This window comes from Mus caroli, chromosome 2 (genome assembly GCF_900094665.2).
Source record: "Mus caroli chromosome 2, CAROLI_EIJ_v1.1, whole genome shotgun sequence".
NCBI classification, from domain to species: Eukaryota; Metazoa; Chordata; class Mammalia; order Rodentia; family Muridae; genus Mus; species Mus caroli.
In genome coordinates this window covers 99,526,517-99,538,974 of record NC_034571.1, presented here as the reverse complement: position 1 = coordinate 99,538,974, position 12,458 = coordinate 99,526,517, and the positions used below count along the sequence as shown (strand labels likewise).

General features: G+C 39.2%; 1 protein-coding gene across 1 annotated transcript in view; it reads right to left on the bottom strand.

Moving 5' to 3' along the window:
* The window catches only part of Dcdc1 (doublecortin domain containing 1), a 361,410-nt gene that overhangs the window by 331,226 nt on the left and 17,726 nt on the right, over positions 1–12,458 (bottom strand). Inside the window, 1 exon segment of the mRNA XM_029468240.1 lies at positions 3,192–3,270. Within this exon segment, the coding sequence (XP_029324100.1) occupies positions 3,192–3,270 (79 nt within the window).

The following is a 12,458-nucleotide window of genomic DNA, read 5'->3' as shown; positions in this document are numbered from 1 at the left end:
GGAGAGGAGAGGAGAGAAGAGAAGAGAAGAGAAGAGAAGAGAAGAGAAGAGAAGAGAAGAGAAGAGAAGAGAAGAGAAGAGAAGAGAAGAGAAGAGATTAATTTATGGGAGTTTGGTTTACTCCTGTGCCTTCACTTCAGAGCAGTGCTCTGAGATGCCTGGCCAGCACTGTCATCTTATCTTCTATGTTAATAACTATTATTCAGTAAATGTTCTGGTTTTAAAGGTACATCAGTTTGGAAAGTCTACTCCTCTTGATTTTCTTCCTGTTAGCCCTGTTACTCTGTTAGGCATCATCTTGTTATAGAATAGCACATTGTTTGTATGAACTAAATAATGATTTACTGTTGATAGGATGCATCTATACAGAAACCACAACTACAGAATTGCTGTTAGTACATACTTTCCTTTTTATTCCTTTATTTCAATTTTCTTTCTTTCAGTAAAATTTAAATGTTTTCCCCTCCCTCAACTTCTCCAAGATCTTTCCCACCTCCCTAACCAACATCATATTCTCTCTCTCCCCCTCTCTCTCTCCTCTCTCTCTCCCTCTCTCTCAAAATAAATACCAAAACAAATAAAATTTCAAAGTGAAACAAGGCCCCCCTCAAAAAAAGGAAAAAAAAACCAAACAAACAAACAGAAAAACCCCACCCTTCTCCCCCAAACCACAGAGTTCATTTTGTGTTGGCCAATTACTCCTGGTCTTGAAACCTGCCTTTAGTGTGGTTGATATACCTACCAGTGGCATTCCATTGGAGAAAACTGCTACATCCTTTGCTTTTGGACATTAATACTTGGTTAGTGATGAGACATCATTTTCACATCCCCCTTTCATATGAAAAATAATATATACGTATGTACATATATGTATATGCTGATCTGATGTAAAATAAACAATGAAAAAGCCACAGCAAATCAACAATATTGGTATTTATTTATTTACACTCAAAGCTATCTTTAACATTTTATATGTATATAATTATATATTTTATATTTCATATATATTATATATTTTTAATTAAAATCTCACCATGGTTTAGAAACCTAATTACAAAAACAATTTGTAAATCTAGTAGAATTTATAAAAGACTCACTTAGATGATACAATGTCAAAGTAGTTAAGTGTCATGACAAATGTGTTCATTTCTCATAACATAAGAGGAAAGTTTGAAAATATATATAACTCTAAAATAGAAGTAGGAAGCAGAAAAACCATTATCTGTTGCTTTTAATCATTGCTAGAACTGCACTGCTAATCTATGCTTTCGAGAGGAACCTGGTATGATCTTAACATTAGACCTTATTACCTGATCTGATATATGTCAATAAAAAAAAAGCCACAGCAAGTCAAGAGTGTTGGTATTTGTTTATTTAAATTTGAAGTTACCTTTAAGATAATATTCGACCAGTTCTAAATCTAGGTTTGGAAGACAATCAAAAGAAAAGTTAGGGACTCCAATCAGTCGATGCACAATATCATAGTAACAAAGACAAACAAATGTCAGAACCCAATACTAAGTGATGATGGGTGCTACAGGCTGGAAAAGCCTCCAGGAGGATCAGCCTCTTTAACTACATTAAGCCCAGTGAACCTATGCTGCTTCTATGTGTTAGTAGTTGCAGAAACTGATTTCTGCTGACATAAGCTTTTATAAGTGTGCAAAATACAGGGTGATGCACAAGTTAAAATGTGAGAATAACACATTTCCGGGACCCATAAAGCATGAGGTGTGCCTTTGAGTTTCTCTGGAGCCCATGATACAATAGTCTCAGCCACAGCCTCACTATTTGGGTCAGTAAACTATTTTTTGTTTTTGAGATCATGTCCAGACTGGTGGTCAAACTTGTGCGCCTCCTGCCTTAGTCTTCCCCAGTAAAAGAAGATAAATTTCAACTTTGTAAATACAAATTTCTCCTGTTAACCAAGTTCTCAGTTGTTAAGTTCCAACAGCCTAGTCAAAGCTAATGTTTACAACTCAAGGAGAGCTACAGGGCCTAAACGGTAAGTAAAGGCTTATGAATATGTGTAGAGGGACAACTCTACATAGTACTGACCATGGGAAAATGTGAGGTGGAGAATGAGAATCCTCACATAAGAAATCAATTTCAATACACTCCTACCACCCTCAGGAAGAGCATACAGAAGGCTTCCTGGAACTACAGAAGACAGGCAGTTGAAAACTTTTATCTGCTCGTAGGTAATACCAATCCTAAGTATTAATAGGAATAAAACAATTCAGATAAAAAAAACCTTAATAAAGGGGGCAAAAACAAGACAAACAGATTTGCTTTCTAAGTACATACAATCCTATCAATCATAACAAAGGTTTTTTATGAACAATGACATGGACCAATTATCACAGATAAGCATTAACTATGGATATGAATCAAGGAAATGCCTGTTCTTCCAAAGTGTGCGTGAAGAGAGTACACAATATTGGCAATATTCCTTGTGGCTGCTTTCTCCGACTGTAGTTGTTGATGTGTAACCTTACAGCCCAGATTATGTTACTAAATCTATAAGTCCTCCTCAGGAATGAGGCAAAGATAGATGACATGACATCAATCTCCCTCCTGTTACAGTAACACATCTGTGTACATGATTGTGGTATCAGTGCTGGTTTTGTTTCCAGGCACTAGCCTAAAACTGGATCTGTAGAGATAGCATGTTAACATCTTGCCTCTGGCTAATATATACAATGAAAGTATTTGAAGGCACATTATAGAACTCCTGGGTAATCTCTAAAGAGATTATTCTCTCTCCCTCCACACCTCCTCCCTATCTCCCTCCTTTCTCTGGGGATTGAATCCACAGCCTTTCACACACTAGGCAAGCATTATGTCACCAAGCCACACTCTAAGACCCAGTAATTTCTCTTAGGTGTTGGATCCCATAGAAACTGGTTAAATTACAGATATATCAATGATGTTTATTTCGTTATGGTTCATTAGATTTAAAATACTCGTCTTAAAAATAACTCAAACTTGTGGCAAAAGAAGATTCTTACAACCCTGATGCCCCTTGAAAGGTATTCACAGGAGCACATGGTGCCCCTTTGTGTAAGAATACAGTGTTTATCCATGCTATAATTAAAATCTTGCTTCTTTTCTATAAAATGCTTGAAATGAAAACTATATAAATTTCCTTCAAAATCATCACAAAATGATTTTAAATATTTGCCACTTACCTTTTGAGATGTCGCCATTTTTTCTGCCATCCATGTCTGGGAAATCTAGATTAATTTTTATTGTGCATGCAAACAAATCCTACACAGCATAAAATAATGTATTATATTAAGTTCTGGTTAACCCAAACATACATTTAAATGATTTCCATACAGTTTTTTTCATTGCATTGCAAAATACATTTTTTTTATTTCTAAAATATTTCTAACATATAAAATAGAAAAGTAATTGTAATGGCTAAATTTAAATTGTGTATTTTAACACACAAGTATTTTAAAAAGAAAAGAAGGAAGGAGGAGAAATAAGAAGAAAGAATGGAGGAAATGGAAGGACAGGCAGGATAAGAAAGAAAATGTGGGGAAAGGAAGAGACGAAGAATGGAGAACATGCGGGAAATGGCAATTGCTTAACTACAAGAGATGCTGAGGAGACCAAGGATTGAGAACATGCACAAGATGGCGACTGCTTAGCTCCAAGGGATGCTGGCCTTATCATTGATGCCATCTAAAACTCACAATTTACTCTACAGTGGGGAGACCGTACTATTCTTCGCTTTAACATTCTTTCTAGAATCTCACTCAAACCCAACACCTTTCCTTACTGGTGTTGCTCTTCTTGTTCCCTTTTGTCGCAAAAGCCTAGCTCCTAATAGATCTTGCTGTCCTTTCCAGGCGCAGAAGCCTGGTGCCGCTGAAGAAAGTCACACAACTAAATATACCAGCATGATTGCCGTCCCAGGCATCCTCCTTGGTTCCTACACACTGCCCAGTCACTTCACTTTTGTTTCTTTGTTGGTACCTCTCTCGCTTTGCACAGTGTATATGTTTCTACCTGTCACTTGTCTGTTATCTCCACCAAGTTTCCCTTTCTCCATCCTCTGCCACAGGTTTATATAAGTTACACAGAGAAACCTGAAGCCTCCTCTTCATGCTGCTAAAGCTACAGGCCTACCTCCCTAGCAACTCTCTTTCTCTCTCAATTATATTACAGGAGTTCCTCCTCTATGTAATGCTGTCTTTACTGTCTGCTAATTAAATTGCTCCCATGCCTCACATGTCCCCAGACCTATTTTCCCCTCTTCACAGGAATGATGCAAGGAGATAGCTGTCCATGGACTCTCTTGAAGGTTCCTTTTCTGTCTCTCGCTCTCAAACCATTCTTTCTTGCTTTCATTGTACCAACAACAGCTTTCTCAAAGACAACCGATGAGGATAAGGAAGTTGTGATGGCTATTCCTGGTTGTCAACTTGACTACATTTGGAATGAACTACAATCCAGACATGGAGGGCACACCAGTGATCCAGATCATGAGGGTGGAAGACACAGTCCTAGAAACTGGATCTTGGCATGGAGATCTTGAGACACAGTGTTCATGAAAAGCTTAGGCCCATGCAAGGTAATATGTGCCTTTAATCCCAGGAGACCCAGGCAAGCAGATTTCTGAGTTCAGTCAAGGTCAGCCAGGGACAAAGGAAGTTCCAGATTCAGGCATGGTGGTACATATCTTTAATCTGAGCCACACCTTCTGCTGGAGCCCTACATAAGGACTTTGGAAGAAGGAAGACTTTTTTTTCACCTGCTTGCACTTACTTGCCAGCACATCTTTTGGAACCTACTTCTTCAGGATTCCAGCTTATACAGAAGACCAGCTGAAACAACTAGCCTTGGGGTGGGGGTGGGGGACTAAGAAACTACTATATTCTTGAACTTCCCATTCACAGCTTCTCTCTGTTGGGTTAGTTGGACTGCAGACTGTAGGTCATTACAATAAGTTCCTAAATATATAAAGATATGCCTTAAGTTCTGAGACTCTAGAGAACCCTGACTCATACAGAAGTCTCTTGGCTCTCACTTGATTGAATTCTAAGCATCATTTCTCTTTCTCTTTGTTAAACTCTTTGTCCTTGTTTTCCATTTGAAATGAGACACAGTAACCCACCTAGTTTTCTTCTCATTCTTTCTGTAGTAGGCTTGTGACTCTCGATTTCATGACTACTTTTCAAGGTGAGACCCTGGCCTCTTTCTTTCAGGCTCTACTTTTTCTCCTAAGATATTATTAAGCGCGAGTCCTAAAATCCCAACTTCCTTTTGTATACTGACAACTCCCAAAGAGACCTACCTGTCCTGAGACTGCCTTTTAAGCTCTGGGCTGTCTACTCAATATCGCTGCCTCTGTGAAATAGACGGCAGAATCAACATATCCAATATGGAATACTACTCTTCCTTCTTCAAGACTAGTACTCTAGAATTCCATGTTCTAGGGGCAGGAAACCTGCTATCTAGAGGTGCAAACTAGAAGCCTAAAAGCTACCCTCGCAATCCAAGACACTTTAGTGTTCCTTGAGTCACATATCCATGCCATTACACGGCTTGTCATTTCTAATCTTCTAAAGACTATACAAGTCAATATAACCCTTTCCCTGTTAACTCTTACACCCTTGTGCTGTTACTAGGACAATAGTTAACTAATAGTTGTCTGAGTCTACTCTGACCCACTCAGTTCATTTTCTGTCAAACATTAAAATCAACTATTCAAATCATAAACCTGGTTACCCTCCATTACTCTCCTAACTCGAATCCTTTTGATGAGTTTTCAGGGCTTTCAAATGACAAGGGAGAAAAGGTCTGCAAGCTTCCTACAAAGTCACACTCCCCCAACATTTGCCGCTATCTAAACAGGAGCCACCACGCATGGAGGCTTGTTTGTCAACTGATGGGGATTTAGTAAGGAGTGGCTTTTGAGGCATTGATCTAATAAACTTCTTAATCTCTTGATGGACTCACAAAATGAGAAGTTGATCTTGGCTGGCTGAAGCACATTACTGGGGACATGTGCTTGGAATTGAATGTGACTCTACTTCCTGTCTGTATTCACTTCCTTCCATTTGTCATTTGCATTGGGAAATCCACACATTCCACTCGATACACTGACAGCTCTCACACTGACACATGTATCTTGCGACTCTCTTCTAACTTTAGGCTGTCTACTCCCTGTTCAGTATTTCTTCTGCCACATTCTTCTAGCACCATGTTGTTCTGCCTGACTGTGGGACAAGACAGAACAACAGACTGTGAGCTAGAACAATTCTTTCTCCTATTAGGTTGCTTATGCCAGGTCTTCCTACACAGTGATGCAGTCTGACTGCTGTGTCCACTAACTTTCCTTGCTCACCCTGCCTCGGGACCCTGCACCAGTGCCCACATCTAATAACTATTTACAGATTTTACTGTGTCAATAATGGTAGCTTGTGTAATTGCAGGAACTCTTCCATTGAATTTACATTATCAGTTTTATTGGTGATATTTTTGAAACTACCTGTCAATTCTTTTCACAGTTGTAACACCTGTAGCCAATCTCATTGATCTTTTCAAAGAGACATTTTTTTTAACTTGTAAAGATATTTTTACATTGTCTAATATGATCTCTTTAGCCAATGTCTACTCTTTATGTCTTTCTTCCTTTATCTAATTCTAAGTAGAACTCTGTTTTGTTCTAGTGAAGTATCTGATGAGGAGTTGAAAACATCTCCCCTTTTAAAGTATTAGTATTGGAGTCCTCTGCTGTAGCTCTTCCCAGCCCCACCCCTTCTCACCAATCCTGCAAAAGGCTTTTCTATACTGAGGGCTTCATCTTAAGTTCTAATCATTATTTCTGGGAAAATCTGGAAACTTTAGGAAACAAAAAATACCTGGAGTGAATAGGCCACCAAAGTGGGCCCTTGGGTTATCTTGTTCCTTGCTTATGCTGCCCCCCATCCCCACCACCTCTGCTTCCTGTTCATGAGATAGATGGCTCTCCTATGATGCCCTTGTGATATTCTGCCAAAGTGTCTGGAGGTAAGCAACAAAACACAGACGAAACCTTCTAAAACCAAAAGCCCAAATAAATCTTTCATCCTTAAGGTCGTTTATACTAGGCATTTCCTCACAGCCATGAAAAAAGTACAGGACAGAAAGTTGAAGCCAATGTGTGGCTGATGCTACAACTAGACCCAACAGCGCAGTTCCTAAGCAGTTGGTTAATGGGAGGAAATCAGAAGAGTATGAAGAAGCATGCTGGGGAAAGCCTAGAATCCTGTGAGCAGTCCTTAATGGGCAGTTATGATGGGAGTTCAAGAGCCTGGCATGCTCACAGGAATGCAAACAGTAAGGTGCTCACTCAGTAGGATTTAAGGCAGAAATGAGATATGGGAGCTAGCATAGATGTCCTATGTGTTCCAACCTAGCCAGGAGTTCCTGCACATTTTATCTGTGTGCTAACATATTATCAGAGGCAGAGCTTAAAAAGGGATGAACTAAACAACCCAGCAGATGAACTGTTAAGGTTGTCCAGGATTCTGGCTATGACGTGGCTATTTCTGACTGCTTTTCGCCAGCCTTATAGTTCAAAAATGTGAGAAGAAAAAAAGTCTGAAAAAAGGTCTTTAAAAATTACAATCTCCCCAGCAAGGGAGTTTGTTTAAAGTTACAAACAAAAAGCATAGTCATTAAAGTGATTAGTCCTATGAAAAGAAACCAATTACATTTAACTGATAATAGAAAAGATGCCCACAGGGCATCTTAAGAATTAGGTGGATCTCATCAACTGCAAGATCCGGACTGTAAAGGTTTTAAGTTGTTTAAAGAATTGGCTTTGAGAACAGAGCTCTAAGGGAGCCTGGGATGCTTGGAGCATTTTGCTGGGCTTAGCTGCCCAGGCATTCAGGAGGCATTGCAGCTGCGGTCCTAGGGGAGCCAGATGTTATCATAATGGGAGCTGCCCCCGACACTATCCCTGTGCTGCTGGGTTTTCGGGCTTGCGGAGTGCAAAAGTTGCAGGGCCATGGAAGTTTTTGCCCAAATTTCAAAGGAAGCCTATATGATCCCAGGCAACCTGTGAAGCTATGGAGATGAAATCTACTGTGCAGCTGGGATGGACAGGAACATGAATTTCGATTGAGGAAAGTTATAAGAATGACTTGTGCTGACCTAAAAGAAGGACAATATGAGCTGGACACAGGCCAGAGCAGGAGGCTGTCTGCCCATCCGAGCTCATGAGCTCATGTCGTATCACATGCCCATGGATCTCCAGGATTTAATGCTTGAAATGTTAAGTTCTGTTTGGTGTTTTCCTTTTGTGGCTTCCATCTCTCCTTTCCTCTTTTATGAAATAAGAATGTTTCATCCGTGCTGAAATGGTTTTCTTTGTTTTTGTTTAGTTGAAATAGATTCTTCTCTCATACACTATATCCCAGCTACAAGTTCCCCCACCTCTCCTCTCCCTCAGATTCTCTTCCCCTTTGTTTCCCTTCAGAAAAGACCAGGATTCCTAGAGACAACCAAACATGACATTCACAGCTTGTTTTTATTTTACACAGCCTAAGAGGAAAAAATTGCCTTGAGTCTCAGATCTTAGCTGAACTTAGATTGTGAACAATGTTTGAACTGTTAAAGTTTTGGGGACCCTTGGAGGTATACTAAATATTGCTTTATGAGATGGACATGAGACTTTGGGGTTCTAGGGAGTGTACTGTTCCAGTTTGGATGTGAGCTGGTTTTCCAAAAGCCTTGTGATTTGAGGGGTTGAGTCCAGCTGAGTTGCTCCTTTGGGGACCACTTGAAACTTTGTAGGTACTTCCCAGCTGGAGGAAATAAGTCACTGGAGTAGGTCCTTGGATCTATCTTGTCCTGGACTTCGATCCTCACCTCTTTTCCCTCCCCTCTCTTTCTCTCTCCCTTCCTTCCTCTGCACCTCCCATCTCTCGTCTGTCAGGAGGTGAACAAACTAACTCTCGATTTAAGTTGTTTGTCAGACATTTTCTCAGAACAAAAAGGAAAACAGCAGAGAAAAGCACGGGGCTTCATCCCCCACACGGGAGAGGTTGGATTACACTTTGTTGAACTATGAACTATGAACTTCCTCTCAGAGTTTTTCTTTAACTCGTGGGTTATTTAGAACTGTGTTTTTCTGATATCTTATGATTTTTAATTTAATTATATATGCTCAGGAAACACACTCTATCTGTTTTAAGCCCTTTAAAAATGTATCTGCACACCAAATTGTCTATGTAAGTGAACAGTTTGTTATTGCATATTTAAAATAACTCACTCATACATACTCAAATTCATTTTTAGTCTCATTTTTCCTATGTAAAAGAGTCCTCAACATATCTTATAGTATAGATTTTCTGGAAACAAATAACCTTTTAAAAAATATTTGTCTTTCCCTTCTGCCTTCTCTCCATGTGGCTATGGCCGGCCTTTCTCTACCTTCTCTCCTTTCTCCCTGCCTTTCTACAATAAAGCTCTATAACCATAAAAAAAATGTTTTATCTGTGTGGGTGCTTTACACGCGCACGTGTGTGTGTGTGTGTGTGTGTGTGTGTGTGTTATCACTTGCATGTGGGTTGCCCATGAGGTCAGGAGAGGGTGTTGATGTTCCTGGGACTGGAATTACAGACAATTGTTAGCTACAATGGCTTGAGTTCAATTTCCCAGCCAGCGCATGCTGGTTATTATTATTATTATTAGATGGTTATTATTATTAACCATCTATAATGTAATCTGATTCCTTCTTCTGGGGTACACGAAAGCAGAGCATTCAAATACATAAAATAAATAAATCTACTTTTAAAGGCATCTAAAAGGATTAAAAGAAAATAGTAAAATAAGATAAAATAAAAACAAACAAACCTAAATAGGACAAAACAGACAAATGAACAAAAAAAGTAAAGGAAAAAGCACAAGAAACACAAATAGACATAGAAACACACATATTAACACATAGAAATCCACTAAAAATACGACATTGGAAGCCATTACTTAAAAGCAAAAGAACTGTAGGATAAAAAAAATCTAATACAGTAGAAGCTTCCTAATATATATATATATATATATATATATATATATATATATGAAGGTGATCTAAATAGAATCACCAGAAAATATGTGGAGAGATGGAGCCTCAACTGAAGATCTCCTATCACCTTTCAGGACAGGAATGGGTCACATCTAATCCAGTTGTTGGTCAAAGGGAACCCACAATCAACTCAGGCTATTGCCAATATCAGTTACTCTCCACTAACTGATAGCAAGGCCCTACTGCTGAAGACAATGCCTATTCAACTCACTCAACACGGAGTAGTATAGCTGGTGCCTATACAGAGCCTTCACTCCTACTGACTAGTATTCATGGTACTGCAAGGCCCTCTGCATGTTACCAAAGGAGAAAGGTAACTCCGCTACCATGACTTCGATCTATCATGGTGTCCTCCCTGCAAGATGCATTGGTATAACAGTGGCACAAAGCCTGTGGGACTAACCAACCAACATTTAATTTGATTTAAGGTCCACTCCAAGAGATGGAGATCATTCCCAACACTGTTTGAGTGGCCAAGAGCTTGAGACAAGATCACCAGGGCCCTAGGGGGAAAGCCAAATTCTAGTGTTCTGCGACTGGAATACAACAATTAAATGACTCCTAACAACATTCTGCTATACTCATAGATCAATGTCTTGCTCTTCAGTCATCAGAGAAACATTCTCCTTCAGAAAATGGGAATAAACATAGAGACCCACAGCTAAACAGTGTGTAAGAAATGTGAGATCTTGTAATGGTAGATCTACCCAATCTAGGCGCACAGCTTGTATTCATATTAACTGAGTTGTGTTTTCATTGCCAGGACATATTTGGGTTGGAGACTTACCACAATAAGGCCCCAACCCAGCAGTAGATGGCTCACACAAAGCAAATTCAGTGATATTCTGGAGGGTCCTTATTCCACAATGCTCTATCTGGGAAGGTTATTTATCTTGAGTGGGAACAGTTTACCATTGGCTACACCACAGAGGACTATAATTCCTCCTCTTCCTGCAACTCTTAACTGTCTGACGTTCTTCCAGGAGAGTGGGGCCTCTGAAGACCCTCCCTCAATTGAGACAGACTCTTGATGAAGCCAGTCTTGTGCAGAGCTCATGTAAACAGACACTGTTGCTATGAGTTCATGGTTCTCCTTCCCACCTTCCAGCTCTCAACAGTCTTCCAACCCCTTCTTCTATTGTTCCCTGGGCCTTTGCATTAGCTCAGTTTTTAACTTCCATTTCTTTCCATATAATATTCATATTTTCCTTTAATTCACTAATCAGACTATTAATGGATTTGAGATGCCTTCTTCTGGTAACTCTATTTGGTTGCCACCTTCTGTTGTGTTATATTTCTATCGGATACAGTCTACCTGTTTTAGGAGCTTTATGAATGTCCTAAAAGTTCAATAAGACCTTTCTTTTCCAAATGGTTGCAGAGCAAATGTCTCTTACCCTGCGTGCATGCCCACAGAATTTCCTTTTCCATCCTCTTAGCTGCTCTTTCTCTGGCAACTGTGGAGTTCAGGATGCATGTGAGCAGCCTAATAGCCACACACTTGAGGAGATACCAGTGCACATTTTGTCAACTGTTCTTCAGATAAAGAACTTAAACCCACATGCAATGACTCTGGGGCTCCAGAGTTTACTGGAGAATATTGTTATTTTGTCCCTCGTTTCAAATTTCTTAATTACTTAACTTTAGAGAAAAATGAATATGTTTCTGCTGATTTCCCACCTATCCTTAAAGTAGCCATTCCCCCTGTGTTGAATCCCGAGCTCACAGAGGACTTTTCTGAAGTAATGACCTTATTTTACCACATGATCTCAGTCATCTTCTCCTCATTGCATCTTCACATCTGCTCCTTAATTCACATTTAGTTTATAAGCAGGGCATGATCCTACAACCATGAACACCCTTTCAAAATGAAAGTTCTACTGAAATCTTACAGGCTAGCTTTAGTTTTCCTGCCAACAACTTCTTATTGAAAAAGCTAGCATTTAGTTACTTGGAGTTCAGCATTTAGTTAGCCATAGTTATTTTAACTTCATTCTTCAAATTGTATAACTAACATATTAATCAGTAATGTTCTATCGTGAGTTTTATGAACTATGAAAATTCTTTAAATTCCACAAATTATAAGAAAACAACCTTGATTTCATTGTTGAATATTTTAAATAACTTGTTCAATGATGAAAAAGCCCAAACATGGAGTTTTGTTTTTTACAAATCTTCAGCTGAGAATGTGCACATTGTAAAAACTATTATTAACCCTTTTTACTACCATAGCAAAGAATTACAGTCTGAACTGAACCCAAGATGCTATAATCTAGCACCTTTCTCCAAGAGTGACTACATTTTAATAATATAAGATACATACATCCTTCTTTGTTCTTCAGAATAGCAAGGGAAGAGGTTACAGTAAGCC